The sequence below is a fragment of the Corythoichthys intestinalis genome, chromosome 17 (genome assembly GCF_030265065.1).
Source record: "Corythoichthys intestinalis isolate RoL2023-P3 chromosome 17, ASM3026506v1, whole genome shotgun sequence".
Lineage (NCBI taxonomy): Eukaryota > Metazoa > Chordata > Actinopteri > Syngnathiformes > Syngnathidae > Corythoichthys > Corythoichthys intestinalis.
This window is the reverse complement of record NC_080411.1, coordinates 9,023,264-9,035,864: the sequence shown is the minus strand read 5'-3', so window position 1 is coordinate 9,035,864 and position 12,601 is coordinate 9,023,264. Positions and strand designations below refer to the sequence as shown.

The 12,601-nt window shown below is 38.2% G+C and overlaps 1 protein-coding gene across 2 annotated transcripts in view; it reads right to left on the bottom strand.

Moving 5' to 3' along the window:
* Positions 1-52: 52 nt before the first annotated feature.
* sftpba (surfactant protein Ba) overlaps positions 53-12,601 on the bottom strand; it is a 54,395-nt gene continuing 41,846 nt past the window's right edge. For both annotated transcript variants that reach the window (XM_057819489.1, XM_057819488.1), the window contains 6 exons: positions 9,396-9,524; positions 9,207-9,317; positions 9,051-9,131; positions 5,965-6,148; positions 541-599; positions 53-465 (listed from right to left, as the gene is read on the bottom strand). In XM_057819489.1, coding sequence (XP_057675472.1) covers positions 409-465; positions 541-599; positions 5,965-6,148; positions 9,051-9,131; positions 9,207-9,317; positions 9,396-9,524 — 621 coding nt within the window. In that variant the 3' untranslated portion in view covers positions 53-408. The remainder of the gene's footprint in view (positions 466-540; positions 600-5,964; positions 6,149-9,050; positions 9,132-9,206; positions 9,318-9,395; positions 9,525-12,601) is intronic.

The window sequence follows — 12,601 nt, the reverse complement described above, 5'->3', positions numbered from 1 at the left end:
TCTTCCAGAATGAGATTTAAAATGAGGGTACATCTAAAATGGGGAGTACAGGTTTTATTCAACAACAGATGCAAAATGATCACAGGTTTGTGTAAAAGGAAATTTTAAGTAAAAAAAAAAAAATCTAGTACATGAATGTATTAACTACGTGAGAACCCATACTGTCACCCTCTCAGGAAAAGGAAAATACAAATACAGCCCACCAACATTAAATCAGAACCTGATAAGTGTCATTGTAGTAATAATAATAATATCACAGCTGTTAAAGAAATATGCTTTTTTTTACGGACACGCCACCTGGCTCTTACCAGAGCGCTGACATATTTCCACCCTGACAAAATAAAAAATGGCTTTGTGCTATACCGGGATTAAATATTTTCACAGCCTTGGTCCATCTAGCTGGGGTCTTCAGCGACGTTTGTCGCTCAGGGGTTTCCAGGCAAATCTTTGACAGTAGAACAAAGTCTACATATAGAGAAAAAAAAAATTGGTATTATTCCAACATATAAAATAAGGTGATAAGAACTGTTGATGCCTTACCCCACATTTCAGAGAGGTTTGCAGGTCTCTGCACCTGTATGCTTCAAGAGTACAGGGATCTGAGGGAAGAAAATGTAGATTTAGTAGACTTGGTTGGTCCCCCAGATATCGCTTGGGTCTTAAATTCTGGCTCACCTGATTTTTGGTGAGGACACAACTCGTGGACGGATCGTAATTAAATTTGGTAGGTACATTCTGGGGATACTGTATATACTATATGATATAGATCTAGACCATAAGCGGATTTTAAGGGGGGCCAGGCCCCCCCTGGTGGCCCAAAAGTGTCATTGCATGAAATTGACTTTCATATATATATAAAAGTTGTAAAGCAATAAAACTGCAACAAAAATGAATGAAATGAAAAAAAAATTTTTATATAATAATTATTTTTTAAACAGATCATGTGACTAGCACCTTAAAAGGTCATTTGCTTTGCATATAATTTTCACACACAAAAAAAATTTGGGGAGGTCAATTTCATTTTTTAAATAATTTTTTTCTTTGATTAAAAAAAAAATATATATATATATATATATATATATATATATATACAGTGCCTTGCAAAAGTATTCGGCCCCCTTGAACCTTGCAACCTTTCGCCACATTTCAGGCTTCAAACAAAGATATAAAATTTTAATTTTTTGTCAAGAATCAACAACAAGTGGGACACAATCGTGAAGTGGAACAACATTTATTGGATAATTTAAACTTTTTTAACAAATAAACTGAAAAGTGGGGCGTGCAATATTATTCGGCCCCCTTGCGTTAATACTTTGTAGCGCCACCTTTTGCTCCAATTGCAGCTGCAAGTCGCTTGGGGTATGTTTCTATCAGTTTTGCACATCGAGAGACTGACATTCTTGCCCATTCTTCCTTGCAAAACAGCTCGAGCTCAGTGAGGTTGGATGGAGAGTGTTTGTGAACAGCAGTCTTCAGCTCTTTCCACAGATTCTCGATTGGATTCAGGTCTGGACTTTGACTTGGCCATTCTAACACCTGGATACGTTTATTTTTTAGCCATTCCATTGTAGATTTGGCTTTATGTTTTGGATCATTGTCCTGTTGGAAGATAAATCTCCATCCCAGTCTCAGGTCTTGTGCAGATACCAACAGGTTTTCTTCCAGAATGTTCCTGTATTTGGCTGCATCCATCTTCCCGTCAATTTTAACCATCTTCCCTGTCCCTGCTGAAGAAAAGCAGGCCCAAACCATGATGCTGCCACCACCATGTTTGACAGTGGGGATGGTGTGTTCAGGGTGATGAGCTGTGTTGCTTTTACGCCAAACATATCGTTTTGCATTGTGGCCAAAAAGTTCAATTTTGGTTTCATCTGACCAGAGCACCTTCTTCCACATGTTTGGTGTGTCTCCCAGGTGGCTCGTGGCAAACTTCAAACGAGACTTTTTATGGATATCTTTGAGAAATGGCTTTCTTCTTGCCACTCTTCCATAAAGGCCAGATTTGTGCAGTGTATGACTGATTGTTGTCCTATGGACAGACTCTCCCACCTCAGCTGTAGATCTCTGCAGTTCATCCAGAGTGATCATGGGCCTCATGGCTGCATCTCTGGTCAGTTTTCTCCTTGTTTGAGAAGAAAGTTTGGAAGGACGGCCGGGTCTCGGTAGATTTGCAGTGGTCTGATGCTCCTTCCATTTCAATATGATGGCTTGCACAGTGCTCCTTGAGATGTTTAAAGCTTGGGAAATCTTTTTGTATCCAAATCCGGCTTTAAACTTCTCCACAACAGTATCTCGGACCTGCCTGGTGTGTTCCTTGGTTTTCATTATGCTCTCTGCACTTTAAACGGAACCCTGAGACTATCACAGAGCAGGTGCATTTATACGGAGACTTGATTACTCACAGGTGGATTCTATTTATCATCATCGGTCATTTAGGACAACATTGGATCATTCAGAGATCCTCACTGAACTTCTGGAGTGAGTTTGCTGCACTGAAAGTAAAGGGGCCGAATAATATTGCACGCCCCACTTTTCAGTTTTTTATTTGTTAAAAAAGTTTAAATTATCCAATAAATGTTGTTCCACTTCACGATTGTGTCCCACTTGTTGATGATTCTTGACAAAAAAAATTACATTTCATATCTTTATGTTTGAAGCCTGAAATGTGGCGAAAGAATGCAAGATTCAAGGGGGCCGAATACTTTTGCAAGGCACTGTATATATATATATATATATATTTTTTTTTTGATTGAAGCAACTTTTTTTGGGAATTGAATGATTTAGACACAAATGTCCTACCCATAATATGGCCCAAACACAAAAGAGATTGCTTCAATCAAAGAAAACTTTTTCAATGAAAAATTAAGTGTTCAAATGCAAATTTTTCAATCTCAAATATTTTTTCGCATTCAAAAACATTTTCTATGATTGAAAATTTTCTTTTTTTGATTGATTTTTCTTTTTGAAAAGATATATTTGTCTAAAGCAACTTATTTTTTGAATGAATGAAAGACAAAAAATGTCCTAGCCAAAATGTGGCCCAGACAAATCAACATTACTTCAATCAAAAAAGTTGCTTCAATCAAAAAAAAAAAAAACTTGACTCCAATTAACAAAAAAAAATCAATCAAAGAAAAATAGCTTTCACATGCATTTTTCTGAGTTTCAAATTTATTTTTGCATTCGCATTCACATTTTTTTTTTTTTTTTTTTTTTTTTGATTGAAGGGACTTTTTGGGGGGTATTGAATAATAAAGACACAAAAAAAAGGCCTTATTTGTGAATCTTTTGATTTGTAAGCGGTCGAGGGTCTAATTAGGTCAAAGGTCAAGTTGTTGGGTCAAATGTCAAGTACATATCTTAAACGTACTGAAAATTTGCTAAAATAAAAATTGACTGAGATATACTGTAGTTAAAAAAATTCAGAATCCACGATAATTCATCCTTATTTAGGTCACAAAAATAACGGCCTATCATTGTGTCAATGGGCCAATTATTAGTGCACTATTCCCTGAATAACTATTTTTGAACGAAATAACTGCTATATTCTTGGCCTAATGAGCTAAATTATGTTTTTAGGGCGATTACTTGTAGTTGATTGAATCAACAGCGCCACCTGCTGTTACAGAAGATAATTCACAGGCTAGATTGAAATTTAAAGAAAAAGTTGCTTCAATCAGAATATATATTTTCAACCAAAAAAAAAAGTCGCTTCAATCAAAAAGAAAATGTTTGAACGCAAAAATAAATTTGAAACTCAAAAAAATGCATGCAAAAGCCTTTAAAACAATTTTTTTTTTTGGTGGGGGTATCAAAGTCAAGTTTTTTTATTTTTTTGGATTGAAGTAGTGTTGATTTGTGTTTGGGCCACATTTTGGCTTGGACATTTTTGTCATTATTCAATCAAAAAATAAGTTGCTTCAAAAAAGAAAAAATATTTTCAAAAAGAAAAATCACTTCAATCAAAAAAATGAAAAAATTCAATGATAGTAAAAGCTTTTGAATGCGAAAAAATATTTGAGATTGAAAAATTTGCATTTGAACACTTAATTTTTCATCGAAAAAGGTTTTCTTAGATTGAAACAATCCTTTTTGTGTTTGGGCCATATTATGGGTAGGACATTTGTGTCCAAATCATTTAATCCCCAAAAAGGTGCTTCAATCAAAAAAAATATATTTTCAATCAAAGAAAAAAAAATCATTTGAAAGATTTTTTAAAATTTTAATGTAAAGCAAATGACCGTCTAAGTTGCTAGTCACATGATCTGTTCGAAAAATAATTTTGAACCGTTATAAAAATATTTTTTTTTGTTCATTTCATTCATTTTTGTAGCAGTTTTATTGCTGTACAACTTATATATATATATATAGAAAAGTCAATTACATGCAATGACACTTTTCGGCCACCGAGGGGGCCTGGCCCCCCTTAAAATCCGCTTATGGTCTAGACCAGGGGTCTCCAAACTACGGCCCGCAGGCCAGATTTTTTTTTCTTTTTCTTCAATGATGTTATTTATTTCCTGGGTTTTTTCCTGTGAAGAACCCAGAGAGGGTTATTTGGTAATTATCTATTTAATTAATAGTGTTATTATTAAAGATGTCCCGATCGATCGGTCCGATCACGTCATTTTCAAAGTATTGGAATCGGCAAAAAAATATCGGACATGCCTTTTTTTTAATATATATATTTAAATTAAATCGTTTTCTAATTGTATTTAACGTTAGCCAAAATGTCTTACATTCTTCCAGAGTCTTTACTTTTGGCTTAAAGTAGGGCTATCAAATTTATCGTGTAAACGGCGGTAATAATTTTTTTTTAAATCAATCACGTTAAAATATTTAATGCAATTAACGAATGCGCTGCACGACCCACTCACGCATTGTCACGTTCAATCTATAATGGCGCCGTATTGCCTATATATAGAGCTAACAGGCAGCGTAAAATGAGTTGAGTTTTGGCAGTCGTTGGAGCCTCTTTTTAATTGGCTACAGCCTTAAAATCCCTCTCTCAACAATTAGAAATATCGTGGGAAGCAATGTGGGGAAGAACGGTAGTGGTTGATCTTTTCCTTAACACCCTATGTTACTTTCCAACGCAGAGAAGATATATCAATTGGTAACACTACGCACAGTCATGGTTGCACTTCCCATCATGCATTTGGGCAGAACAGTTAAATGGCTACAGTATCATTTACTGCAAGCTCAACAAATACACCAGATGGCAATATTTAGTCACAATTTACAAAGTCACATTTATCCTTTAAGAATTACAAGTCTTGCTATCCGTGGATCCCTCTCACAGAAAGAATGTTAATAATGTAAATGCCATCTTGAGGATTTATTGTCATAATAAACAAATACAGTACTTATGTACTGTATGTTGAATGTATATATTCGTCCGAGTTTTATTCATTTTTTTCTTAATGCATTGCCAAAATGTATATGATCGGGAAAAATTATCGGGGATGATTGGAATTGAATCGTGACCAAAAAAAAATAGCAATCGGATCGGGAAATATAGGGATCGGCAGGTACTCAAACTAAAACGATCGGGATCGGATCGGGAGCAAAAAAACATGATCAGAACAACCCTAGTTATTATATTATATTATATTATATTATATTTACTTTTGTTCCGTGAAGAATCCAGAAAGTTTTAGTTGATTTTGGCTTTCTGAAAAACAATAAATTTTTACATTTAGGCACTCCTGCAATCCCCACACTTTTTCTGTTACAAACTGACCCGGCCCCTCACCAGAGAAGGGAAAAGTTATGTGACCCTCACAGGAAAACGTTTGGGGACCCCTGGTCCAGACCACCTAAAACGGTAACGATCATCAAACTACAAAGACTACGCACATGGATCATATTTAGAAATATGGAATACTGATATCAGCTCAAAGTTGTTCAGAAATCTTTTCTTCCACAGTATACAAAAAAATGGATTCAGTTTTAGTGACTCACCAACAGGAGGACCCTCCTGACTGGGGCAGAGGCGAATGAGGGTGCAGATGGCCTTTGGTGTGGCGTAGCTCATGAGGGCATCTATCAGCGTCTTGCTGAACCTGCCAACGATTACCTCGCACTGATCACGGTAGGAGACTGGGAGGATCTGACACACGACTTCCAGAGCCTGCACCACGGCTTCCTGCGACACATCCAACTTGATCACACATTGATTGGTACAATGTAATCAGTCAGTGGCGGAACAAATGTGAACGCTTGATCTGATTGGTTGTTAAAAAACGGGGCGCTGTTGGTTTATACTGCGAGCTGCAGCTGAACGCTTCTGGGAAAAAAAAAAGGCTGCAGTCAGTTTCAATGGCAAAAAAAAATTTAAATTTCAAAATGTATCTCGTCCTACAGTTTTTATCCAATTAACATAATTTAAAAATGGGAAAAAATCAGGAAATGAAGGCAAACAGCAGTTGTATCCATTTTTTGACAAAAAATGTACCGCACTACCAAAATTTGAAAAAGAAAAGACCAGATATCGACACGTAGTGCCCTCAAAAGGGCCCAAAATCTACAGGAATTATCAAATGAACGTTCACCAAAAAGGCATAACATAATTTACAAATGGAAAAATTCAGGAAATGAAGGCGAACAGCAGTTGTATCCATTTTTTGACAAAAACGTACCGCACTACCAAAATTTGACACAAAAAAAAAAAAAGACCAGATATCGACACATAGTGCCCTCAAAAGGACCCAAAATCTACAGGAATTGACAAATGAACGTTCACCAAAAAAGGCCCCAAAATCAACGCGGGCCCTAGCAAATCCACGAAAAACTGCAAAAAAGTCGAAAAATCCTGGAAAACAAAAAGGTTAAAAAAGTTTTTTAAAAAAACAAAAAACAAAAAAAACAAACAAAAAAAAAAATGTATATATATATATATAAATACCGGTAAGAAAAAAACAACACATGAAGACTGCAAAAATGTTTAAAAAAAGAAAAAGAAGAAGAAAAAACTGCACAAAAAAAAAAAAACACAAAATAAGGGAAAACAAACTCTAAATAAACACGAAAACATTTAGATTTTAAACTAAGTTTAAACTTAGTTAAGTCTCTATAGGGCGCTCATTGGCTGCCATTGAAGCCGCTAGACGTCCATTACATTTGACTGGGAATGAACCAGTGGCAGAACAAATGTGAACAGGACCCGGGTGCGATGAGTGTAAACGGGACCCCCCCGAGTGGATCATCCAACAGGGGGCTTCGAGGGGACAGTTATTCGCGGGCCCCTCCAGACGATCATCCGGTGTGCTTAGGGGGTGGGCAAGTGCAAATTTTTTCGCAGGCCCAGTCCAGACAAGCGACTGGCAGATATTTTAACATGCCCACTTTATGCCCCTTAGGCTAGGTTCATACCGCAGGTCTTAATGCACAATACCAATTTTTTGGCCTATCTGTATTTTTGGTGTGCCCGTTCAGACTGCCTTTGTCCATTGAGTCTGTTCAAGTATCACGCATGTGCACTAATTCGCAGTCTGAGATGCGATGAGCAAACTGACCCGCATGCGCAAGAGCATCAAAACATGACTACACATGACGCACACATACGGACAGTTTGCCCCGACTCCCGGCCGTGTAAGCAATCTTGAAATATTGCTCATTTGGAGCAGAGAGAAAACCAAGCATTCTCGGGCTTATCCTCAACCCATTTTATTTTTTTATGCCTGTTGTCAAGCCTGTCCCTTCTCCAAAAGCCGCGTTCAAGCTAGGCAGCTAACGCTAATGCACAGCTGCACCACTACCGTAGCACCCTGTCTCTCTCGCGCTTTGCTGACTTGCTGCTTGAATTCCTTTTTTAAATTTTTTTTTAATTATTATTATTTTTTAACCTGTCCTGTTCAGCTGTTTGACATGGAGAATGGAAGTCTAAGTGTCCGGTTGGTCTGAACAGGTTTAATGTTTCACAATGAGAATATAACTTATTCCCATTGTGAACATTCAACATATCTCATTTATTATGACAAAACAGCGTACAGGAAGGGGGTATGGGGGGACAGAAGAAAAGAAAACAAAGAAAAGAAACACAAACAACAACAAGAAATACATTGAACGCCTACACTAACTATTAATATGTTGGTGCTATCATCGGCTAGTTGTAGTTCCGCTTGACACCATGGGGGGGCCTGTTGACCTGGGAAAGAAGGGGGAGTGGGGGAGTCTATAAGCTAAGTGATTGGGAGGGGTAGAGTGTACACAAATCAGCTCTGTGATCTAGAACCCAGTAATCGTGTGAATCTTTTTTGAGTGTAAGCCCGTTGGCAACCGACTCTACGCCGCCCCACCGCCAGTCTGCTGCTTGAATTCCAATTTGGGGGACTTGACAGTTCATTTGGGAAAAATGTGGCCCAGATCGGATTTCAACCACATACGAAAGTGACCTAGACTGGATTTGAAATACTGTAGTCCACTTTTATGCGACCTGTCCAGTACAGATCGTCAAGTTAATACCTCACTTGAGTCGGAAAAACACAGAAAAATTGGATTCGTGCATTAAGACCTGTGGTATGAACCTAGCCTTAGAGGCCCGGGCCAAGGTACGGTTGCACCTCTAGCACCCCCCTAAGTTCCGCCCTCTGAATCAGATTCTATAAACAAAAAATTGATGAAAATAGCCGTCTTTGGCATTGACAGTTACACTGACAAAAAAAAAAAAAGGTTTACCATAAAAAACTTGTAATTATTTTTTTTTTGTGCAAAAACCTGTGAAAAATCAGAAAATTGAAAAAAAAAACGCAAAAGTCGCTAAAACCATGAAACAGAAATACTGTGATTTTTTTTTTAAAAAAACACACAAAAAAAATAACTGAAAAATTGAATAACCGAGTAAACTAAAGAAAAAAGAAAAAAACGGCAAAAAAAAGCCCGAAAAATCTGAAGATTCCACAAAAACTGAAAAACCTTGAAAACCTCAAACTACGAAGAACCGAAAAAACACAAAACTTTTTGTCGACTGTCTGCCACTGGAAAAGAATAGCAAAAGTTTTTTTCAATGCAAATTAGGATACTAGTAGAACAGTATGATGCTACCTTACCTCAGTTCTCTCTTTGGGCAGCAAGTCGTCTAACGTCTTGATGAAAAAGATGCAGAAAGAGCACGGAGAAGTTGGTTTCTCCTAACAAAACAGCACTTTTAAATTGCCACCTTGTCGACGGATTATTTTCAACGTAATCCTCATTTTTCAACTGACATTTTCTTGCCCCTTGGCAAGCTGGAGGACCTCGTTGATCAAAATACTGAGCGTTTTTTGTTGCTCGTTGGAGCCGCACAGTCCCATGATTTTGCAGATGTCCCCTGGCTTCTGCGCTCGGACAAAATGGAAGTCATTGATCATTTATATACAGAAGATAACGTATTGCATCGCATTCCTGCAACATACCGCTACCACAGAAATTAAGCTGATGACCACTGGAACGATCTTGTCCACCTCCTCCTTGCAGAATTCAGCCATGCTAGCTTTTCCAGGCAGGTGATCACATAGGTTGCCAATGCCTTTGGTGATTTTTTTCTGAAAGAAACATTCCGTTTAAGTCTTTAACCCTTCATTTTGATGATTACGACAACGTAAACATTAGTAGAAATTAGGGGTGTCAACAATAATCGATGCGCCGATGCATCACGTTTTGGGGCATGGACGATTCGATTCGGACAACAAGCCGAATCGATTCAGCGCATTTTAAAATATATAAGTATGTTCAAAAATCTTCCCTGCGCAATTCCGGTGAGGCAACGGATTTGGTTTCCCCATTTGTATTATTATTCTCATGTTTCATTTTTTACACACCGCATAACTCTGGTCAAGTTTCCCACCAACCTCGTAGAAGCCAAAATGTTATGTCCTATGTCTTAGAGTAAAGATGTGATCGGGTCCGATCACGTCATTTTCAAAGTATCGGAATCGGCAAAAAAATATCGGACATGCCTTTTTTTAATATATATATAATTTTTTTATTAAATCGTTTTCTAATTGTATTTAACGTTACAGACAAAATGTCTTACATTCATCCAGAGTCTTTAGTTTTGGCTTAAAGTAGGGCTATCAAATTTATCGCGTTAACGGCGGTAATTAATTTTTTAAAAATTAATCACGTTAAAATATTTAATGCAATCAACGCATGCGCTGCACGACCCACTCACGCATTGTCGCGTTCCATCTATAAGGGCGCCGTTTTACCTATATATAGAGCTAACACGGAGCGTAAAATGAGTAGAGAGCATTTTGACAGTCTTTGGAGCCTCTTTTTAATTGGCTAAAGCCTTAAAATCCCCCTCACAACAATTAGAAACATCGTGGGAAGCAATGTGGGGAAGAACGGTAGTGGTTAATCTTTTCCTTAACACCCTATGTTACTTCCCAACGCAGAGAAGATATATCAATTGGTGCCGCTACGCACAGTCATGGTTGCACTTCCCATCATGCATTTAATTACAGAATTACAAGTCTTTCTATCCGTGGATCCCTCTCACAGAAAGAATGTTAATAATGTAAATGCCATCGTGAGGGTTTATTGTCATAATAAACAAATACAGTACTTATGTACTGTATGTTGAATGTATATATTCGTCCGATTTTTATTCACTTTTTTCTTAATGCATTGCCAAAATGAACATGACCGGGAAAAATTATCGGGAATGATTGGAATTGAATCGGGAGCAAAAAAAAAGCAATCGGATCGGGAAATATCGGCATCGGCAGATACTCAAACTAAAACGATCGTGATCGGATCGGGAGCAAAAAAACATGATCGGAACAACCCTAGGGACAACACTGACAAAATGACACTTGGACACAATGGAAAGTAGTCTGTGTGCAGCTTATATAATAGAGTTTCTGGAGGGAGGGGATCATGCTCTGCTGCAGTATTTCACAGTACATGTTGGAGTTCATGTTTCCTTCAATGGAATGTAACTCTCCAACACCTGCAGCACATGTAGCCCCAGACCATGACTTTCCCACCACCGTGCTTGACTGTAGGCATGGCACACTTATCTTTGTACTCCTCACCTGGTCGCCGCCACACATGCTTGAGACCATCGGAACCAAACAAATTAATCTCGACCCATCTTCAGGGCTCTCACTGAAGGAAGGAGGTTGTCAGCCAAGATCTGGCGATACATAGCCCCATCCATCCTCCCCTCATAAGACCTAACATTCATACATACATTCCTACATACATATTTATATCCCTTGAAAAAAAGACTGAAGAGTGAGGCTTATTTTTTTCCCTAAAAAAACGACCATATAAGCCTTTTTTCCTCCCTCTTAAGCTTACATGTAAGCATGTAAGGTCCCCCCCCCACCTACCTGTCAGTCTGCCAACCTGTCACAATGTCACACCCGTTAGACCGTCATTTCCATCAGAAAGAGATGTCAGACTAACACACCCGTCAGACTGTACCCGACTGTCATACCCATCAGAAAGTCATACACGTCAGACTAACATACCCATCAGACTATCATACCTGTCAGAAAGTCATACCTGTCAGCATGTCATTCCCGTCAGACTATCATACCTATCAGAATGTCATACCCATCATAAAGTCATACCTGTCAGAATGTCATACCAATCATAAAGTCATACCTGTCAGACTATCATACCCGCCAGACTATCATACCCGTCACAATGTCATACCCGTCGGACTATCATACTTGTTAGAATGTTATACCCATCATAAAGTCATACCTGTCAGACTAACATACCCGTCAGACTGCCATACGCGTCAGACTCCCATACCTGTCGGAATGTCATACCCATAAGAAAGTCATACCTGTCAGAATGCCATACCCGTCAGACTATCATACCTGTCAAAATGTCATACCCATCTGAAAGTCATACCTGTCAGACTAACATACCCGTCAGCCTATCATACCTGTCAGAATGTCATACCTGTCAGACTAACATACCCGTCAGACTATCATACCTGTCAGAATGTCATATCCATCAGAAAGTCATACCTGTCAGAATGTCATATCCATCAGAAAGTCATACCTGTCAGACTATCATACCTGTACGAATGTCATACCCCTCAGACTAAAATACATACATGTAAACATACATACAGTATATGAACGTGACATCCTTTTATTTTGAAATAATCCCCGCAAGTCCGTTCGCCAAACCGCTAACAGCTTCACACTCGGCAAAAAAGCACTTTGCGTTATTGCTTGTGGTGTCACTCATAGATTTTTTTTTCTTTTCATATTTTCGTTTGCAAATGCTGTTAACCAACGATTTTTCATGTTTGAAGTGTCACCTTTTAACCGCAAGTTTGCGTTTTGGAGAAGATTGCCAATGTTTTATAGCAGGCTAAAGTAAGTTGTCTTTTTTTCCCCATTCGTCTCAATGTAGCAATGCTAACGTTTACTGTGTTTAATATACATGTGTTTTATATGTCTGAACTGTAATTCTACGGCGTTTTGATTACCAATAAACATCTGTGAAATGGAGTCTCATCTGTCATCTACACGCACGCACAAATGTATGCATGCACGCACGACGCTTGCAGGCGGGGATAAAACGCAGCCGTGAAAATTATCGCCCTCATTTTTATGTACCTTGCCACAAATGGACTCATTGCATATCG